The sequence below is a fragment of the Oryzias latipes genome, chromosome 16 (genome assembly GCF_053564925.1).
Source record: "Oryzias latipes strain Hd-rR chromosome 16, Olatipes_Hd-rR_3.1".
In the NCBI taxonomy this organism is placed as follows: domain Eukaryota; kingdom Metazoa; phylum Chordata; class Actinopteri; order Beloniformes; family Adrianichthyidae; genus Oryzias; species Oryzias latipes.
The window spans coordinates 17,886,319-17,908,448 of record NC_136252.1 but is presented as its reverse complement, the minus strand read 5'-3'; the positions used below and the strand labels follow the sequence as shown (position 1 = coordinate 17,908,448).

The window sequence follows — 22,130 nt, the reverse complement described above, 5'->3', positions numbered from 1 at the left end:
GTTTGACATCATCCTCCAGAAACTGGATTGCTGACCGGGGAGAGTGGGCCGCAGGCTCAGGAAGCGATGCATAGATAGACAAAGCAGTATTAGTCTTGGCAATGAATACATAAATAATTTAGACCTGATTAGTTTAGAAAGCTTATGATGAAAGGGAATGAATTCCTTTTAAGAACAACTCTGAGAAGGAGATATCAAGTAGTGAGTTTAAAGAGAAGGTTCTGTATTCATAGTTCCATAGAAAACCATTAGCATAGATCCCAACAAGAAAGACAGTCAATACAGAATCTGCACGTAATATATCACCAAAATATATTTTATATATGCACCAATAGTAAGAGAGAAGTAACATTTAGTCATTCCTGGAGGGACGCACCTTAGGAAGGCCACAGAGGAGCAGGCGAATAAAAGGATAACCAAGGTCCAAGGAGATTACGTATATGAGGAAGGTCGCCATCCCACGTAGCATGGACAGCGGCTCGGCTAGATTTGAGGTTACAACTTGACATCATTGGTTCACAATAGATGGACAACAAAAGCACGTATAACTTAAAGTTAATTGCCAAAGGGGTGCCTGGAAACCATAATGAAGAAAATTTTGAGATTTGAAGAGAGATCGTAGGGTCTGATAAAATGGCTGAACCTCATGCATTGAGAGGCGGATGACAATAAGTCTCAAAAGGAGATACTCTTAGTCGAGCGTCATATGCTTGAAGCAGGGCAGACTGAGGATTGGTTTGCGACCCAAAGTTTTACTCTTGATGCTGAAGCTAAAGAGCATCAGTGATAATTTCTACAGCCAGGAATTTAGCTCACAATACAAGTTATTTAAAACTAAACCATGTTAAATGATGGCACATTACTATTATCGCACTCTTGAAATAAGCGTTGTAATAATCTCCACGGATGAATTCTCTCAGAACCACATGAGCCGTTGATGGACCAGTAGAGCTGAATGTTTGGATTAACGACCAAACATTTTCTGGCGGCCGGACATTCATAAACAAGTCCTCATACATTTTCCTCTCCCCCAAAGGAGGGTCGAGCCACAAAACAAGTGGAGGGAGACTGATGACCTGAAACAACGTCGCAATAATAAAACCACGCTAAGCGCAGAGAATTAGAGACCAGAAAAGCAAAACAGAAAATCCAGAACAAGGGAACACGGGGGCCCGGGAAGGAACAACCCAGAACGAGAAACAAGATTAACAGACGGCAGTGGGGGAGGATGCACACAGCAAAACACAGGTGGCCCAACAGCGACCGATTCATATCGTACCTCCAAAGATGGGAAAGATTACGTGCCGCACAACGCAAGAGACTACACGGAGGCAGAGAAGTATGCATCATAAACCAGAGATCCGTGTAAAAATAAATCCAGACAGGCAGAGAACCAAATGCCTTCCTTAAATTTGATTTGATTAACTTCGATTATCGTAATCAAAACAATAAAGAATTACACAGATTTACACATTACACATATTCAGAAAACTAAATAAATCGGAAACCGAGATCCAAAACGAGTTGCGACCACAGAGTTGCAAAAGCCAGGCGACGAGGAAAACAGAACAGAGAAACATTGAAAAAGAGAAAACTGCAAAACAAAGGGGGCCCAATAGAATTACACTAAATCCAGCACAGTGTTTCTGGCAATTGAAGTTAAACATGACAGAGACGACAGCCGAAGGAACACCGACACATAACACGTCAAACCCCATTTAAGCCAGAAGACGCCGCCGGGAGGAATGGAGAGGCAGAACAGCAGGAGCATCAGCAGAATCAGCCTCCCCCAGCCATGTACAGCGTCCGGTGGAAAAGATTACAGGGATGGCAAAGCCAGCTGAGCGCAAAACAAAAACCAGAAGGATCACAAGGGAAAAGCCGCTGATGCAAAAAAACAAATAACAATACATGAATAAATAAAATGGAGGAACCGAGGAAGACAGACGACACAACCACGTCACACCTGAAAATACCTGAGTGGCCACCTTAGGACCGAATCAAAACGGAAAAAATGGGGCTCAGGGAAGAGCCCATCACAAACCCCCCCACAAATCAACCCAAATCCCGAAAACCAGAGAAACAACAGAACATCAGTGAGTCAGAGAAAAACAGGGCCACGTACAACAGACACATACACAACGGGAAGGAATTTATTTCCCTGAAGGCCAGGGGAACGCTCCTCACATTTCTTACGCTTACACAGAAGAGAGGAGACCATACACTGACCAATCCAAATGCAGGTGAAACCAGCAAATGCACACAGCTTCAACAGAAAAGAAGTAAAACAAAGCCACCACGACAAAGTCAGCACTGAATGACGGCCCACAAAGCAGAAACCGGACCAGGTTCCGAAGAAACGCACCGTGCCTTTAACAAGAACTACAAGTCCCAGGGTCCTTAGGGGGGTGACGTCACCCATGACCGCCAAGCAGGAAGAGAATCCGGAAGAAACACTGCACAGAAGCGTGAGAGATAGTAGCAACGCCGCTCACCAACCATCCCGCGATCACGACACTCGATAAGACCGATACATCTCCCGATCGATCGCCACTGACAACCGAATGTTCCAGGACGCTTCTCCTCAGACACGCGCTGGAATACGCGAGGACCGCGGCTCCGAAGATGCGCCGGGAGCCGGGACAGCTGTTAGCCGAAAAGAGGGGCAGACGCGGGGAGACGGACGGCCCCCGTGAGAAGGGGGACCCACACACGAAAGAACGTGGGGAGAACATCATGACGCGGAAGGAGAAGAAGAAAAGCACGGCGAACCGGCAAAGAACGCAGTGCTGCAGTAAAGAAGGATGAACAACTTACACACCTGGACTTAAATAGGATGCTGCACAAGTGAGTTGATTAACTGACCCGCCCTAGGGGAGTGGCCTAAGTAAAGCCTGCCTGAGTTGTCTTACCGAAATGCTCCCAAGGTCGCTCACTTTTGAGAGCTACTTCTTCTGTTTTAAATTTACCATAAAGTTCTTCTTGATATACATTCCAGTCATATTCATTTATAAATATATACTTGATTTTAATATTACTATATATATTTTGAAGTAATTGATCATTTTTAATGCTTGACAAGGGTTACTTACAAAAAAGAAAAGAATAATAGTTGTGGGTAAATAAATAACCTAAATCTTCCTATTTCCTTTTAAAAAAAGCAGTTTTACTTAAATAACACAATTTAGAATAAAAAAAATAAGATCAAGACAAAGGAATTAGACATTCTTGTTCCAAACTCACCAGTTTTTTTACAACAATTTATATTCTTAACCCTTTCTGACATATTTTAATGGATATGCAGCAAATTTGTTGCAAGAACAATAAGAGCCAATTGTTTCCAAGAGTAAATGTTTATTAAAGACCCACAAAAATCCAACATTTGTTGCATTTTGGGAATGTAAAAGTACATCATTCTGACAGTACAAACCTTTAAATATATTAGATTTGAACAATTTGAAAGAACTTCATATTCCCTTTTTATTTAGAATAAAAAGGCCTCTTGCTTTGGGTAAAAGTAGAAAAAGGTAGACTCACAGTCAAAAGTTCCCACTACAGGAAGGGAACTGTAAGCATAAAAAAAAGAAGATTCCAATTGAAAACGTTTTTGTCATCCCCTATGAAAACCAAACCAGAGCGGTCAATAACACTGCCAAAAGGCTAGCACTGCCACTGCAGCTGCAATTGCCACCGATTGTGTTCTGTTTGCTAGTTACATCCTTCGGATTACTTTCAGGCTTCAGAAGTGTTACAGGCTTTGGAACAGTTACAGTCTTCAGATGTGTTACAGGCTTTGGAGTTGTTCTAGGAGAGTCGGCATTGCAGAGGTTGCCTTCGCAGCAGTAAGAGAGGTCAATCGGAAGTGCTATTTGTTGATCACCCCTATAGCTGCACACACTCTCTGAAACGCAGCCTTTTGTAACCATTGTAAAATTCCGATCGAATCCTGTGAAAAAGAAAAGAATAAAAAGTTTTATGCCATTTCGAATCCAAGATATTAAAATCAAACCTTAAATCTTTGATCAGATAAACAGAAGTAGGTCACCTGTAACACAGCGGTTCTGGTTCCCCTCACATCTCAGTCGTTTATTGCAACCTTCTCTGTTACAGGCGTAGCACTAAGCCATTTGGACCAGATTTGGGGGGTTCTGTACAAACCGAATATTAGGAATTTTATGTTGAAAAGTAGTATTCAATAGTTTTGTTCTTCAATGACAATAAATCACCAGCAGTAGTTAACAGAGTCATGAAAAATGTTTAAATTTCAATTATCTTATTCTTGTTCTATCTTATTGGTTATAGCAAACGAAAAAAAAACGTCCACAAAAGAAGCAAAACAAAGAATAAATTTAGCATTCTCATGGAGTTTTGCTTTCATATTTCAAAAGATGTGCACCTTCTACCTTTTATTAAAACACTGTACTAAATTTGTGGATTAAAAACTTCTTGGATTTTATGCCTTGTACCGTACTTGATTCCTATATGTTTTATGTCTCATAACCCACTTTTATTGCCTCTCACAATAATTGGCATTTATTACAGGTAAATGAACTGTTACCTTAAAAAAAACACCCATCTTCAAAATAATCCTTCAAGAATAAAAAATGTATAATTGGTCAGAGGTCACCATTGGCATTTCCACTGTTGCAGAAGTCTTCTTCACAGCAATCGACGACCCAGTTGTTGTAGTAATCTCCGATCTTAACAGAATACTCGCCACACTCTGTGTACTTGACACAGGTCTTTAGCTGAACGTTGTCATAGATTTTATACTCTGAAATAAAACATGAAAGATTTAATAACAGCAAACTCCAAGTGCAAAGATAGAACTGGCAGACTTTATAAGCTGCAAAAACAGACCGTTCTGATAGATTGAAGCACATTTACTCGGTACACCACATGTTTCTTCTTTGGATTCACAGTTTACTCCACCCTGGCTTACATCGCAGTGACACTTCAGAGCATCCGCTTACAAAGAAAACAAAAACATTAGAATTACTTTCTTAAACAATTTAATCATGTATTCTATTAGAATTAATCAGAACAACTAACAACTCAGTGGCCATGACTTAGAAGTGCCTCGTTGAAAGCAAACAAAATTAAAAGTTTATATATTATTGCACAAACTGCAGGCTGGACATAGGTGGTGGTCTGCTTTCAAAAAGACAAGTACATTCATTTATAATTTACCTTTTGGAAGAAGGAAAAATCCCAAGAAGCAGTATAAGGAAATTCATCTTTTTCTTCAGCAGGGCAGAAGTAAGCTTGTTCTTCTTTGTGACGTTTTTAGGCAGTTGACAATCAACTGTTTGATGCATATTCTGCCAAGTGAGCTTCTGTCCCTCTTTTTATGCTATATGAGCAGCAGTTCTGGAAGAAGGTTTGTCCAATGTAGTATTTCCCAACCTTGGTCCTTGAGTCACACTGTCATGCGTTTTCTCCATGTTGCACTACTTGGGGACACTTGACTCAATCCATCATCTGGCTCTAAGCCTGATAACATCAGTCATCAAAGGCAAGTGTGTTGAGCAGAGTTGGAAAAAATCCAGGACAGCAGGGCTGGGAAACACCAATCTATCGACCATTAAAGGCTACGTTCACACTGCAGGGCTTAATGCTCAATTCGGATTTTTTGAAAAAATCCGAATTGTTTGCTAGACCGTTCACATTTCCAAGTAAATCCGAACTTTTGTGATCTCCAGTGTGACCGTGACACGACCCAAACGAGACCCGCATGCGCAGAAGCCAGAAGAATACTCAACGGTGAACGACGTCACTTGTTGTTTGCGGAGCCAACGTTAACAATGGATGTCAACAACAGTGTTGTCAAAAGCGGAGCTCTTTTTGTAATATTAAATTTATTTTCACGAAGGAGCAGCACAATTACAATTTTCTCATTTTAAGAAGGCATTGGAGTCGGGATCGTCTGTACCCACTGTAGTGGAAGAGGAATGTGTATGTGTTGGGGCCGCGCCCCCGCGTGTGTGTGTGCAAGCGCGTGCCGCGATAGAGAATAGGGGGGGGGGGGGCAGTGTGGGCGCGCATTCATGTTGTGTGTTACGGAGGACGGTAATAAAAGAAGGTTTCCCCCCAAATAAATGCTATGGACTCTTTATTAACCCGTTCTGGAGAATCTAAGGATCAGAACAGGGAGGAGGAGGAGGATCGCCTTGGGTCCCCCGCGCTTGAGCACGGTCAAAGGGGAGAAAGAAAAAAAAGTTATCGCGGCTCAGGTTCAACACCACGCTCTGCCATTTAGCTGGAATTTTTTTCAAAAACCGCCCAGTTGCGATAAGAGCCCTGGAGTTTTGCCTGAAAAGAGCGATCAGCCCAAATATTAATCCAATCAGTGACCTGCTTCCCTTCCACTGACTGGTCTCAGCAGCATCGTCCACCATGGTTGATGTTTACGTTCTCGTTCCCGCCTACTTCAACGCAAAATGATGACGTTTGTTGCGTGTCGATGACGTACAGTTCGGAATCAAGTCGCCTGGCCGGTCAGACGGCGGTCGCAATTGAAAAGAACGGCTACAATTCGGAATCAGGACGGCAAACCCACGGGGCCTGGGTCGCAATTGAAAAGATCGGATCTGTGTCATTCAGACTGTCATGAAAAGATCGGAATTGGGCCGCTTAGGGGCAAAAAATTCGAAATGGGGTCGTTTCAGCCTGCAGTGTGAACGTAGCCAAATTTTCCTTTTATTCCTCGATACAATATACAATTCCACTCGATGCACCACTCAATGTTTTAACTGAAATCATGTTTTAACCCTCCAACATGTGCAACTTAAAAGCAATATAAGAAGCTGTTCGTGAGTTATTTGTTTAGCAATGTGGAGTTGTAAAAAAAATGTCTTAAAATAATACTAATGTTTTGGTAAGGTCAGGTCTAAGTTGTATAACCAAAACTAACTGCCCCAAGTTATTTATTATGACCTTGGTACAATAGCAACAAATGGACACAATTTATTTCAATATGTTTATTTTAGGAATACCTAATTTTTTTAAATAATTTGATTTTATTTCCTTTAAGTATATTGACGAGTTTTACTTCTTGGCGGAAAAACTGTCAGAGGTTTCAAAACAAAGTTAAACTGTGAACGGCAGCAACTGAACTAAAAGTGAGACTGCATCACTTTTTATATCTGTGCATCAACTGACGCTAATATACAGAGCAGGGCAAAGGTCATCAACTTTCTGCAGTCAATTATTCCATTTGCATCATTAAAGTGCTATGGTTAGGTTAAAACAAATCAACCATTCATGTTTTTTAAGGGAACAAAAATCTTAAAATACAGCAACTAAAATTATGATGGTTATGAGAGAGTTATGATAATCTATGATCATCTACATGATCAAGATTCTATCCACTTGAGATACCCTACATCTGCATAACTGCTTTCAAGGCTTGAAAAATGTTATTGTCATTTATTCATTTATAGAGCACCTTCCACAACCATACATGGAGGCCTAAATTGCTGTACACAATTCATTCATTTTCTATACCGTTTTTCCCTTTCGGGGTCATGGGGCTGCCGGAACCTATCCCAGCCATTTGTGGGTGAAGGCAGGGGATGCCCTGGACAGGTCGCCAGTCTGTTGCAGTGTAGAATGTCCACAATCACACATCCATTCACTCTTACATTCACACCTATGGTCAATTTAGAGTTGCAAATCAACCCATGAAGCATGTTTTTGGCATGTTTTTTCAGGTCCCCCAGCCGGGACTTGGACCTTCTTGCTGTGCGGCAAGAGCGCTAACCACTGCGCCACCGTGCAACCCTTACACAATGTCAGATCAATAAATAATACAATAATAAAACATAAAAAAGGATAAAAACAACAACTAAACAAGACTTGAAACATAAAAGGTCAGCTAGGCAGATATTAAGGTAAGGTAGTGGAGGAACTGTTTAGCTTTAAGACTCTACAAAAGAGTAGCCTCTCTATTAGCCAGTGGCAGTTTTATTTCTTTAATTTTGATTTGAAATGGTTTATTTTAAGCAATCAAAATAGAATAATACACAAATAATACAATCAGCAGTCATAACATACATAGAGTAGACGTATCAAATTTAGGACAATTGTAAACTAAATTAAAGATTACTTGAAAGGGGGCAAATTTATTTAATCTTTATAACAAGTAAAAATCTTGTGCTGTGAACTGACAACATTCTGTTTGCATGTGTTCATTTAGAGTTACAACGTCAAATCTGTGATTACAACTGCTCAAATGAGCTTCTGCGTGTTCTCGAATCTGCTGCCGCAAATCACAAGTGCGCTACAACTGCGCTCTGTATTCTGATACATTCCTTGCGAGAAACTTGTGTCAAAACTGATCTGTGTCCGAAAATGGAACAAGGGTTAGAGGAGGCGGAGTCAGCCAATAAGAGTGCAGGACTCGGAGGATTTGGTAAAGTTAGTGAGAGCCTCACAGATTCGAACTTCCTGCTTCTATAACTCTTCTGATAAACATTCAAATGTGACAGAGTATCTCAATCATTTTGTATTAACACGGAGAGTGAACTAATGCATTTCTAAAGAAAAAAAGTCAGTTTTTTTCCAGCATTTTAATGAGAAATTATCTCTTCGTGCTTTAAATGCAGACATGCAGTGAGACGGCTGGAACAGGAAAATCATCTTTGTTGTGAGGGCAATAGGGCCAGGGCTATTGCACACCTTTATTATAAATCATGTGTATTAACAAGTAAAAAATATATTAGATTAGCTCCACAACGCGCTCCCCGCGTCGCTCAGCGGCCAGCCGCCGACCTCCGCGGAGGAAGGAGATGCGAAGATCCCGCTGGGCGACGGCTGCGTCTGCGTGAGAGCCGTGCTCTGCGTTGTTCAGCGGGATCCTCGCAACTCCTTCCTCCGCGAAGTTCGGCGGCTGCTGGCTGAGCTACGGCGTAGAGTAGAGCGGTGTCGCGGACCCAGCTGGTCCTCGCCTGCCTCTCCTTCCTCCGCGGAGTTCGGCAGCTGGGTCCGCCACTGCGACGGTGGAGCACGGTTGTGGCAGACCCAGCCGGCCGAGCTCCGCGGAGGAAAGAAGTAAGGATCCCGCAAGGCGATGGCTGGGTCTTCGCGACAGCCGTGCTCCGCCGTCGTTCAGCGGGATCCTCACATCTCCTTCCTCGGCGGAGCGCAACGGCTGGCCGCTGAGCGCCGGCGTAGCGCGGTGTCGGAGACCCAGTATGGTTTCTAATATATTTTTTTAAATGTTAATACGTATGATTTATAATAAGGGTGCTCAATAGCCCTGGCCCAATTGTCCTGCTACAACAAAGATTATTTTCCTGTTTGCACCTGTCTCGCTGCATGTCTACATTTAAAGCACGAAGAGATCATTTCTCATTAAAATGCTAGAAAAAAATGTTTTCTTTAGAAATGCATTTGTCGTAAACTCTGTGTTAATACAAAATGATTGAGATACTGTCACATTTGAACGTTTATCAGAAGAATTATTGAATCAGGAAGTCTGAATCTGTGAAGCTCTCACTAACTTTACCAAGTCCTCTAAGTGCTGCACTCAGATTAGTTGACTCCGCCTCCTGTGTCAGAATTCCTACCCTAACCCCTAAAACCCTATTTAGTGCGGCACTATATAGTCCTCTATATAGTTCTCTGAATTTTCAAAGCTCACTACTTTTCTTTCGGGTGTTTTCAAATGGCGCTTGACACGGAAACAAAGTGGCGCATTACCGCCACCACATGGTCTGGAGGTGAACTAGTTGTACTTCAGATTAGGACGAAACCAATTTTCCAAAGTAAAAAAAATATATATAAACATTTTATGAAGACTGTTTATGAATCTGCTGTGTTCTGATGATGTAAAATTTGACTGATATATAAATAAAATTACAAACACATTGGTGTGAATTTAATGTATTTGTTCAGAAATAAAGCGGCAAGTTTCAACTAGCCAGGGCTTACTCGTAAGTTTACTAGTCCATAGCAATGTTTATTTTCGCGCCGCTGAACCCTTTACTGTCCCGTGCGAGGAGAAAATTGCGAATATTAATCTGGCCGTTTTTTTGTTGGCAATAATTCGATTGTTTTTTGCAAGATCAGTCCAAAAATGAGCTGATATGCCACACAGGGCAGCAAGGAGGAGAACCAGGCGTCTCACAGCGGCAATGAGAAGCAGACGTCTCATTTTCAGAAGATTTCCTCTGGCTGCCCTAGCCAGACATGAACAACTTGTGAGTTAACTTTAGCATTTGGGGGTACGCAATCTAATGGCAAGAATTTAGATTATTTTTTTTCAACACTGGAGTATGAGTTGTATAAATCCATGTAACACTCTTGTAAGTTCAGAGAAAGTTATGGTTTTTCTTCAGAGTCAAACCGTATCAGCCTTCAACACAAAGTATTCTATACCAGTTTATTTAGAAATTTATTTTACAGCACACTTGTTAAATACAAAAATGCTTTCATTTTTAAAAATGAATATGAAAACCCAAAAACCCAGCCAAAAAAACTTGAGATTTTCCAGCATTCAAAAATACTTTATAAACTAAAATGTAAGACATCAGAATAAATAGAAACAATCCAAAACTGAGATTTAATTTCCAAAATGAAATATTTTACAGGGGGTGGTAGACAGAAAACTAGTAAGTTCCCTTAAAGTGAAAGTACAGGTATAAGCACTCATGCCTCAAAAAAAAGAGACATCCTGATTATGAAAAAAAAAATGAACATTTCGTAAAATACATGTAAAAATGATCAGGATTTGGTTCAAAGTTCAAAACAAATAAGCACAGAAATAAAATCAGTCTATCCATGTATAGACTGATTAAATTACATACATCAAGATGCAGTAATTTACTTTCCAGCTAGAAACAACTTTTTAAGCTTCATCTTCTTCCACTTTCGGCTTCTCCCATCAGGGGTCGCCACAGCGAACAAGTCGCATGGAAAACTTGGCAATGTTTTACGCCGGATGCCCTTCCTGACGCAACGTTCTCAAACTGGACTTGGAACCGGCAGGGGTAGAGAAGGGAACAGGGAGCAGCCCGGAGTTGAACCCTGGTTTCACGGACGGAAGGCGCCGCTAACCAGCACGAGCTAAACTGGCTCCCAACTTTTTAAGCTTCATGTTTGTCTAAAAATCAGATCACATGGACACTATTTAACTAGCTTTTTCCTAATTATCAGAATATCTTAAAGTGAGTGGCTGTTCTGTCTCTGAATTTCATATAGACTACAGAAGTTTAAAAGCTAACATATTTATCACAATTAATGCTAAATAATTTACAGTTCAATGGAACTGTGGTTTCTGTCAATGTACCATCTGAGATACTCCTCCGCAAAAGTCCTCACAACCCAGAGGCATTCTGCAGTTTGGAACATGGTGCTGTTTTGCAAAATCATATTTTGCAAAGAGTCGTCTGATTCTGCCACCAAAAAGTAAAATAAATGGTTTATCCTAAGAAAAAACAAAACAACATCAATTTGCCAAAAGAATATAGGAGATATAGGAGAAACTACATCAGTAAATAGTAGCATTTTATCAAAACATATTTACACTCAATTGCAAACTCCATGTTTCCTAAGTAAATCAATTTCCTGAGCTCAGGTCATCCCTACCTGAAGTAGAACTTTATCTCCTCATCTTTCAGATCTTCTACAGTGGCATTGAAACCTGGATTCCCTATCATGTGGTTGACCAGGATCTTTGATCAGAAATGTGGTGCTTGTCGCCCATGTACAATAAAATACTTATCTTCCCTGGCAGCTGTTATGCAGAACACACAGATATGTGTTAATTGCTACTTACGTCTGTTAACAGAAAAAAGCAAATGCTAATTTTTTTCTTATCAACATAAGCACTTCTCTGGGGGGGGAAAAAAACCCACACCTTTTGAATTATATACAATTTAACGGCTTTCTTGAAGGCGCGTTCTCAAATGGGTCATAACAATTGTGAGGAATTCCCACCTTGGCCTACCTGTATTCAATCTTTCTTCAAAGCAGCCAGAATATCAGTAAATTTGATGAACAAGTCATTATTGTCAGAGTTTGTGCTGCCTCCAAATCCTCTAACAGCTCCCATAAATCCGAACGGCAAATGTCGAACCTTCTGACCTCCTTGTGGTTAATTGCCATTTCTGACTGGGCAGTGATTTCATGCGCCTGCACATTTGTGTCTCTACAGAAGAAAAAACATTTCATTCTGCAGGAAATATCTACTACTATTCAGATTTTATGCATTTTACAATGATTTACAGAACCAGATGATGGTCAATTAGATAAAAACGCTTAAATGACTTACAAAGATTCTTCTGAGAGCTGATCTTTCTTGCTGTTCTGAGTAAGATCATCAACATGATCATCATCCTTAATCAGAATAGGTTCAAACAGGCTTGTGTAGTTCTTTGGAGTAATATATACATACAGCATAGATGCAAACAAAGTTATATACACACTTCATTATTTGCACAATGTTACATTTAACTTGTTTTATCTACTCGTGTTTATATGTTCTGCTTGTACAAATCCATCATTTTGTCCAACCTATCATAAGTAATAACTCCAGTTAACTCACCTGTAACAGGAGTTCTGGAAGGTGAGGCATTTGCTGGTCCCTGGATTGTTTCCGTTTTCAACAAAGCCCGTAACCTAAGATATAGAAAGACGGATGACTAAAAATAACTTAAATTTAACAACTGCAATTATCCCAAAAGATTACTAGGGGGTGAGATTACAATCTCCAGTTTGTAAGGTAACGATATAAATTTCTGCTAAAGCTACTTTTTCATTTAGCTTTTTTTCATTCAAGGGCCCATAAAAAAGTTAATAGGCTGCATTTAAAAAAAGACAAAAATGCCAGAAAAAGAAATTTAAACTGTTACATTAAGGAGAGCAGTCTTGGTTGCAGTAGTGGCAACAGGCTCTCCCAGAATCAGTCAAATTTATTATTTGATTATTGTTTTGGGATCAATAAAATCCCATTGTTTGAAATTTGGAGTCTGCTGGCTTGGTCATCTTATTTTAGAGTGATTTATTTATCCACTACTAAGAAGAACGCTGTCACACTATCTAAAAGCATAAGAAGCCAAAACTACATACACAAACAGCATGCTGAGTGTCATAAGAACAGGCAGACGGCTGGATCCAAATGCGGCATTTCCCTCCTGGAAATGCTAACAATTGAGTTCTCTCTTTTTTCTTTAAGCCAGTTTTAGTTGTAAATGAGGGCAGCTCCTCTCCCTCCTTTCAGGCCCCTGATTTTAATTGGGAGCAGCTGTCCTCTCACAGTCTGACTGATACAGAATCAGCACAGCTGGGTTTTTTCTATTTTTTTTTCTTTTTAGTGGATGCAGGAGACGATCCGCTCCAGCAGAGGGCACCCAAGATCTAGTTTCTGGAAACCCTGCTATGGTTCCTCCTAATTTCCTTTGAAATGAATCATTCCCTGGCAGTTTAATGAAGTTTTGTGGACATGTGCTGAAAAAGGAGTGCTCAGGAGTCTGGTCTTTTTCTGGGACTACATGCTTTCTGAATAACTCTGCATCCTGGGGACATAAGAAGCAGTCTGCAGGCGTGGAGCAGCTTCATTTAGGCAAAAAAAAAAGTCAAGCAATAAGAATTTTTATAAACTTCTGTGAACAACAAAGTTTTTCCTTTTTCTTTTTTTTTACTTGTTCTGTCCAACAACTGAGCAAACGGATGGGAGCTGAAGGACTTTTGTTTTGGACAGGTTTTACTATTATAAAAAGGGGTTATGAATCTTCGGAAAGCCAGGGTGTAAATTAATATAAAACTTTTCTGTTTTTTGTATTTTTATTATTTTTCATTTATTTGTAACATTTTGTTTGTGTTTTAAAAATGTATACATGATTCATTTTATTAAAGGGGAGGGAGAGGGGGAAAATGTGTGTGTGGGGGGGTTGAAGTAAAAGAAATAAAGAGGCGGGGGGAGAAAGTGAGGGGATACAAGTGCAGAGTTGCTCATTTGAATAGGTTGTTATTTTAAGCTGTGAGCATTCATGCTAGATCTGCAGTAAGGCAAATGTTACATCCAAATGTGAAATTCTGACACTAAGAAAAGCAGAACATATTTATCCAATGATACACTGTGGGTTAGGAGGAGGGATAAAGCAGACAGGGAGCAGTGAGCCAGTGTGCACAGGGGGGTGGAGATGCAGGCATGCTGCCAAAGTGTTCCATGTGATCATAAGGAGAACTTTATCCTCCCCAGACCGACTAGCCAGACCAGGAGAGGGGAGGAAAACCCAGTCAGGTGCAGAGGAGGCCCCCCCTACAGCCCAGCCACCGCCCCGCGTAACATGGATCCCCAATGCCGGGCCGGGCCGCCCCTCCCCGATCTCACCTATGTACTGTGGTGTGCAGTGTGTGTGCTGCAGGTAAAATGGGAGGTCTCCAGTGGGTTGGCGGACCCCGCTGCGCCAAACAGCAGAGGCCCCCCACCCCGGGTTCCTCTGGGTGAACTGTGGATTTGCTGTGTATGGTGCCAACATGCAGTACGTGGTGTCTAAAGTGAGAGTTAAAATTGAGGGGAGGACTGGTGAGAGATGAGCCCAGATGTTTCACCCTGCCCCCTTCCACCCCTTCTCACACTTTTTTGGCGTGTGAGCTACTTTTGAATCGACAATATCTTAAATATATATATATATATATATATATATATATATATATATATATATATATATATATATATATATATATATATATATATATATATATAAATATATATATATATATATTTATCGGCCGAGAACTGCAGAGCCGGTAGGAGGACACACGGCAGCTTCAATAAACACTCCGGTTGTCCGGAGTTGTCTTCTCTTCTGCCGGGGACATAACGTGCCGCGGGGAAGAAAGCGACTTTCTGATGACAGAGAGTTTGCGCTCACCGTACTTCTCGGTGAGGATTTTTATTGGCTGGTGGATTTTTTTAGAGGTACATCTACCCTCGTGTCCTTGAAGATCGACCGGTCGTTCGCGATCGACGTAATGAGCACCCCTGTCCTAGATGAATCAAGGTGTTTAATATGCGAGTAAAAGTGGAATGGAGGGCAGGTGCTGACGAGGCCCCAAAGAGAGTCACCCCCGGGCAGCCCCGCCAGCATATCCCACCCGTCCAATTCCCGGAGCCCTATGAGCATTTGTGCAGAATTTTTTTGGGCGGGAGTGGTAAGGAGCAGGCGGATGGGCACAACCGGGGGAAGAGGCTCCCCCAAGCGACTGCCCCCCCAGCCAGCAGCAGTAGGCGCCTCACCTCCCGGGGCGGCAGATAGAGACCGGGACAGTGGCAGCGCAGAGAGACAGTCAGGAAGGTAGGGGCTCAGGAGCGTCCCCAGCGACGGGACACACGCAGCCCAAGTGTGTGTGTGTGTGCAGTGGCGGTTTTTGATATGGGCGATGTGAGCGGTCGCCCAGGGCGGCACTTCATAATGGGTGGCATTTGCCGTACCCGATGCGTGCGTTACGTGCGTTACGCACATATTGTGCTGTGGTATGGTAGATATTCAAAGAGGAAGCTTGTAGCTTTTAATTTGAAATTGCTTCAGCTGCTGACACTTAACACTTTTATGATGATACATCAGACCCTTAAGAATGTCTTCATCCTATTTGCTCTTCACACTTATGGTGCAAAAAAAAAAAAAGATGAAATAACTCAGAGTGAAACAACGTAAAACAGGCACATGAAAAGGAATTGGGCAGAACAATCACCCGTGCTCAACCCAATTTCGACAAAAGCAGGCAATGGGCATTATTTCCCACAATTCCTTGCTCTGACACGGCAGACCCGACACGGCAGACCCGACACGCACGTGACCACCGCCCTCTGCTGCAAGACATTTGCGGCCAACACCTCTTTGCGGTAGTCTTTGGAACATAAGTCAAAAAACTCGAGAGGGGAGCGCAACTCGCCGGTGGCTGGCTGAATTACACTAACAGGTGTGAGGGGAGTCTTTTTCTATCTGACAATCAACTCTGGGCCGCAGCTGCGCCTCCAGTCATAGCGACAGAGCCGCGTGTGTCAGAGGGAAGGGAAGGGGGAGGGGTGGTGGGGGCAGACCATTTTTTATGGATTGAGGTTTTTGGAGGATTTCTGCTGTTGGTGTTGCACAAATTTAGGGAAATGCCAAATATTTTTGGAGTAATCCCACTGATGAGTTCTACGATTTAGTCTTTAATGTTTTATAAGACCTAAACATATAAATCACAATAAGTTTTTTTTTTAGACCTAATCCCTCTGATATGTTTCACAAAGACACACATGACGTCACACATTAAGAAATTATTGCTAAAAATGAAGCAGGTGTCTAGCTTTAAAAAAAATGCTCTAAACAATGATAAAACAGCAAAAAAAAAACGGAATTATTTGATTTGTAATTTCTTATTAATATTTCCAGGCTTTCTTTGTTTTGTTCTGCAGCATGTTCATATTTGTATAATTTTGACAGAATATATTTCTATGGAGAGCAAAATATTACAAGTTATTTAAGGTTTAACTTGTGTTCCTGTTTTTATTCATATTTATGTTCAAAAAGTTCAGTTTAAGAGGTTTTAAAGTTTAGTTTTAGTGTGTTCAGTAAATCTTTATCTTCTTCGGCCTAAAACGTTAAGTGTGTTTTTAACTTAGGCCCCCTGTGTGACTGAGTTTGACCCCCGCTGTAATACGAGTCTAGAAAAGTCATGCATTTTTTGTGTAAAATGGCTAAATAGAAGATAGGGAACACAACAGGATGTTGTTGTCAAATTTTGTATATGTGTGTGTGGGTGGGGGGGTCCAGCACCACCACTCATGCCCCTGACCTTCCTGAGGAACTAGCACTACGCCCCCCTCCCTGGGCCTTCCCCCAGAAAAAGAGTGCACCCCCCCCTCCCCCGTCCGTGAACAATGAAATTTAACTGTCCAACTCCACTCTGAATTCCCTCTGGGTGACTTAGCTCATCCACCCATCTCTAAGGGTGGCAGAGAGACTGGCAGTGTAAAGGTAAAGGACCCAGTCCTAAATACAATTGGTGAGTTACAGGTGTGTCAGGATTTCCAGCCCTCATCTTGGATACATAAGGAGACAAAAAAACAGGAAAACTGCAGAGGGGTACAGGACAGCATTACCAGTAATGGCCAGGAGAGGGAGACAGAGGACACCGTCAAACCTTAACATGTGATGAGCTCATCTGAACCCTGCAAAAACTTGACAACTTTGTCGCTGTATGATGGCAGATAATCTGTCATTTTGTCTGGACAGAAAAAAAAAACATCTGTTAATCTCTGATACAATCGATCATATAGTAGTAGTAGTATTAGTACTTCTTTTTCCTTTTGAAGATTCAGCCTGTATACTATTCTTGGTTTACATTGTAAGCAATATCAAAGCAACCATACAGTTTTGAGCCAGAAACCGGCTCAGGCAAGGAGAACAAAGATGTACATGGATCACTAATATTTGTTTACACACGTGGATGCATCCGAATGGAGCAGAGCAGGGAGCTCGTGGCCTACCGATTGTAGTTTGTTTGTAAGAACTACAAGATTTTTCAAACTGCATTTTTTTCGTCTGCTCCTAATTCATCTGGAATTATGAAGAAATACTCAGAAATGCAGTTTTATTCTTAATATTTCATAAATGTCTGTCTATTTTACCCAACATGGCAGCATGAGGGTTATGACAAGAGGTTCTACAGGCCAGCATTTAGCTTTTAAAATGTTTCAACCAAAACAATGGAACATTAGCTACCTGTTGAATTTCTTGTCAAGCAGCTGAGCAAACAGATACGAGCTGAAAGCTTCTTGTGTTAGACAGATTTTACTGTTACAATAGGGGATTATGAATCTTCAGACACACAAGGTGTATTTGTGTTGCAAACACAAAGACATAGACGTCTTTTACACAAGAAGCTGCAACAAAAACTCAATTTTTTTCATAAATCTGAAGAAGACATAAATCATAAATCCATTCCATTGAGGTGGTGTTGGTGTCCACAACAAAGTATAAAGCCTGAGTTCTGCTCTCTGTCCCAAATCGTTATCTTATTTAAATATTTTCAGTTAATCCCTTGGTGAAACAGCAACAGATTAGCACTCTATATGTTTCAATCAGTTCATTTAAAACAGCAGGATTAACTTTATACCGAGTCCACATATAATTATTCCTGTCTTTTATAATGTACGTTAATTTTTTACTTTCTTTCACATACCTGTGAGGGTTTTCCTGGTCCAAAGGGGAGACTGAGACTGAAGCTGATTTTTATGTGGAGCTCATTGGAAGGACCACAGAAAGAAGGGGAGCCAAGAATGTACTTCGGCTTTATTCATGGAACTAATCTTTAAGTAATTCTTCATTAGGAATTTTTTTAGAGTAAAGGAAATGCATGTTAAAATGATGACTAAATTGTGTGTCTCTGTGAAGCCCTTAATGCTTTATTATATATTATGTTGGGTTATTTCATGCTTGTTGGTATATAAACCTGCTACATGTCCTGTTGTTATGTTAAGTTTGTTTTTCTTGTTAAGTCAGTTTAATTCTGTCATTGCTGTTGGCCACTATTATGACACCAACTAGTTGTAGATTTGTAAGGAAAATGTATTTATCTAATTTTGGTTAACAAAAAAAAACGTTTTTCCTAAATTTGGCTGTTCTTAACCCAAAGTTTACCGCAGCAATTTATAGTTTTTATCAATTTTTTTATTGATGTGCACAAATTTGTGGTAAGAACAATGAGAAGCAATTGTTATCAACAAAGTTTATTAAAGACCCCAAAAGATCCTGTTTACACTGTATTTTGGAGAAGTTAAAATACATTAATTTTACTAGGCAAACTACAAAAAATAAATTTTAGGTTTTGCACAATGTGAAAATACTGAGTATTTATTTTAAAAAATCAAATAGAATTTAATTTGTTACACCAAGATACAAAGCAAAGAAAACCCTGAAGATCATCTGTCATCTCTTAATAAAACAAAACCAAAGAGATCAACGGCACTGCCAAAAGGCTGGCAGTTGCAGTAGTTGCGCCGTTGCAGAAGTCGCCCTCACAGCAACTATCAACTTTACCCACAACTTTATTCCCCTGTAGAAACGTTGGAAAAGTTGGAGAAGGACATATATTCTTTGTAGCACAGCCTCTTGCAACCTTTGTTCCTCCTTGATCAGTCACTGTGAGAAAGATGAAAAAAGTTGTGATTCTGAATCTTGGAATCATAAAACTTTGGTCAGAATAACTGAAACAAGTTACCTGTTGATGTAATACAGCGGTCCTGGTTACTTTCACAGTTCAAAGTTCTGTTGCATGGTAGACCAACACAGCCATAGCACTTCATTTTATTTGGAATAGATTTGCTGGGCGCTGTAAAACCGAACATCAGGAGTTATGGCAAAAAAAGAATGCATTTAATCCAGAGCTTTGTTCTGGAATAAATACCTATACTTTCAGAAAATGCTTTGTTTCATGTTTTGTACTTGATGTTTTGTTTCACTTAATCCACTTTTAATGCTTCTCAAATTAGTTTGCATTCAGTACAGATCAATGAGCTTTTAATTAAAAAAGTGTTCAAAAGAATAAAAATATAAGAATAGTGAGAAGTTACCGCTTGCATCTTTGGTGTTGCAGAGGTCTGTGTTGCAGCATTCAATCACGAATGAGATTTTGAAATTTGCATAGTTAAAGGAAGACTCGCCGCACTCTGCGGTCGGAACACAACGTTTTGAGAGAACATTGCTTCTTTCTGCACCACCTTAAAAAATATGAAATACTTATTCACAGTTAACTTTTCAAGTGATATAGAAAAAACTAGCAGATACTACAAGCTGCAACAACATACCTTCATAATAGATTTCTCTAAGTGAGGCACATTGTTGATTTGATGAACATTCTACCTGTTTGTTAGTGCAGGTTCCTCCTGCCTGGGCTGGTATGCACTCATTACATTTCAGAGCATCAGCTGACAAAAGAAAAAACAAACTTGTTTTATTTTCCTAAACAAAGTATACTGTTATATTTTGTTCTAAGAGAAATTCATTAAAATATCAAAACCACATAGTTGCCAGGTCTTAGAATTTGAAAGCACTCAACAAAATGAAAATTTTATATATTATTACACAAACTGAAAGGCTAGAGATTAGTTGTTCAAAACAGAAGAGTACAAAAATTGAAAATTTACCCTTTGGAAGAAGCCATATCCCAAGAAGCAGTAAGAAGAAGTTCATCTTTCCCTTCGGTAGAGCAGAAGTGAGCTTCTGCCCTTCTTGTCATGCTATATAGGCAGCAGTTCTGGAGGAAGGTGTGTCCAAAGGCTCTGTTCCCCATTTCAATGCTTTTCAGTTTTTATTTATTTTTTTATTTTTAAGTCCCATGGCTTGATACAATAAACAACACATGTTCATTTTCCACTATGTAAAAACTGTAATTATCATTATTATTATTTATTTTTTTTTAAATAAAATAAAATAAATAAAAAATAAATAAAATTATTTATTATTCTGTATTTATCCCACAATGGGAAATTTGTAGTAGCATTAGCATTTAGGGGTCTTGCCCAAGGACCCTCACTGGGTGATGTTAATTGCTCGCCATTGATATGGTAATTGCCCCCATAACCATTGTTCATTCCCCTCCGGGAATCAAACCCTGGTTTCCTGCGTTACCTGCTTTCCCTGTTTACCAACCGAGCGACCCAGCCGATGTAACAATTGGTCATGTGTCAAGTCATTTTAGCAATGATTCAATTTGATATTTTTTGTTCACATTTGATTTTAGTTCATTATGAACGATCTGAACTCGATTCAATTTACTGACCTAAGATCGATCCAGGACAGCTTTATCCAAATCTTCAATCAGAGATAAATACCTGGGTACTGAAGAGTGCAGGTGGAGTTTTCCAGATTTCTTGTGTTTCTTGTAAGATAAGTGTAAATTAAATATGATTACAAACAAACAAATAGGAAAGAAATAATGGCAAATCCATTCATGTTTTAGTTTGATAAAGTTCATGATACCAAAAGTATTCCAAAGGGAATATTACTAGAACATTCTACACTGTATGGTCACATGTCTTTGTAAAATGCAAAGTGTTCACACATTGTACTGTAATGATGATTGGATCCTTTTTTGCTGGTGTGTTATGTGCTGGGATGACACTTAGTCTTTTTTATATTATAGTACAATGAACCCACCATCTCTCAATCTAAATGAGATTTTCCAGTATTGATTAATTTGTCGATTTTGAAACGATTTTAATGCTATAGGTCGATTCGATTCTGCCTCAGACAGATCAATCTGGTTGGATCCCAGGAATAGAAATCCATTCACCACTAGATCCTCTCCTAGTAATTATGCAATCATGTATCAACTCTCTAGAGTTTACAAATAGACAGAATAGTCTTTACTGTAACTTTCAAAACAAACCTATTATCTTAAATTTACTATTTTTTCCTTTAGTCCTGACCTAATGTGAATCAATCAACAGAATGTTTGTTTTCTTTATGCCTTTTGATTTGATCAGATATTTCTCTAAATGAATAGCAAGTTGTTTCATTTTTCAGCATTGGTGTTTGGCAGCAATGATGGTGACATCGGATGTTCCACCTGCAGCTCCTTGGTTTTCTTGCATCCTGTGTGTTGAAAAATTTCCATTGAATAAAGAACTTCATAGGATAACATTCTAACCATTTGAAAAAACACAAGTTTATGGTTTGACAGTGTGTCCAACATGTACTTTAATGCTCTTATTCTTTTTTCTAAAGTGCAGGAGTACAGTAATGACAAAAGAAAAAAAAATCATCAGAAGACACTGTGAGAGAAGAGACAATAGAAAAAAAGAGTTGGAGCTCTTTGGTTTGCTAAATTTTCTCTGAACATTGATACACAAATCTAAGCTCCCTGATATGCCCTGTTCTGTAATGACAGAAAATAATTAAATGACAACAATATTAAAGATCAAACAGTTCTTAATTTAGTTTTGATATTACAAAATATATTTATCAAAGTGAAATAATAATTTCTCCCTACAACTTCTACTGAAGCTAACAAAGACAAAAAAGACCACTGAAAGCATTAAATGTGACCTCACCGAGTCACCATGAAGCCTGAACTTGTACAGAAGGACAAAAAGTTACCAATCAGCAAATAATCAGGTTTAATTCCACACAGTT

General features: G+C 39.9%; 1 protein-coding gene and 1 long non-coding RNA gene across 3 annotated transcripts; one reads left to right on the top strand and one right to left on the bottom strand.

The window, feature by feature from the left end:
• Nucleotides 1-1,456: 1,456 nt before the first annotated feature.
• On the top strand, nt 1,457-11,419 carry LOC144984498 (uncharacterized). Its single transcript, XR_013648244.1, has 2 exons — nt 1,457-2,847; nt 10,890-11,419. It is a non-coding gene; the product is annotated as an uncharacterized LOC144984498 (long non-coding RNA).
• LOC144984497 (uncharacterized) lies at nt 3,346-13,574 on the bottom strand. Of its 2 annotated transcripts, XM_078933136.1 has the most exons (6): nt 13,072-13,574; nt 12,548-12,621; nt 4,861-4,968; nt 4,628-4,774; nt 4,046-4,148; nt 3,346-3,946 (listed from the first exon to the last, which is right to left on the bottom strand). In XM_078933136.1, the coding sequence occupies exons 1-5, from the start codon at nt 13,092-13,094 to the stop codon at nt 4,105-4,107; spliced, it is 396 nt and encodes a 131-aa protein (XP_078789262.1). In that variant the 5' UTR covers nt 13,095-13,574; the 3' UTR covers nt 3,346-3,946; nt 4,046-4,104. The 2 variants fall into 2 exon arrangements, with proteins under 2 accessions (XP_078789262.1, XP_078789263.1); XM_078933137.1 differs by lacking the exons at nt 3,346-3,946; nt 4,046-4,148 and having other exon boundaries at nt 4,576-4,774.
• Between the last annotated feature and the right edge of the window lie 8,556 nt (nt 13,575-22,130).

What these genes read in the sequence shown, in the direction of transcription:
- LOC144984497 (XM_078933136.1), bottom strand. Translation starts at nt 13,094, where the DNA reads ATGACACTCAGCATGCTGTTTGT. An exon ending in ACACTCAGCATGCTGTTTGT is followed by an intron (nt 12,622 to 13,071) that starts GTATGTAGTTTT and finishes TCTATATCTTAG; the next exon opens with GTTACGGGCTTTGTTGAAAA. An exon ending in TTCCAGAACTCCTGTTACAG is followed by an intron (nt 4,969 to 12,547) that starts GTGAGTTAACTG and finishes TTTCTTTGTAAG; the next exon opens with CGGATGCTCTGAAGTGTCAC.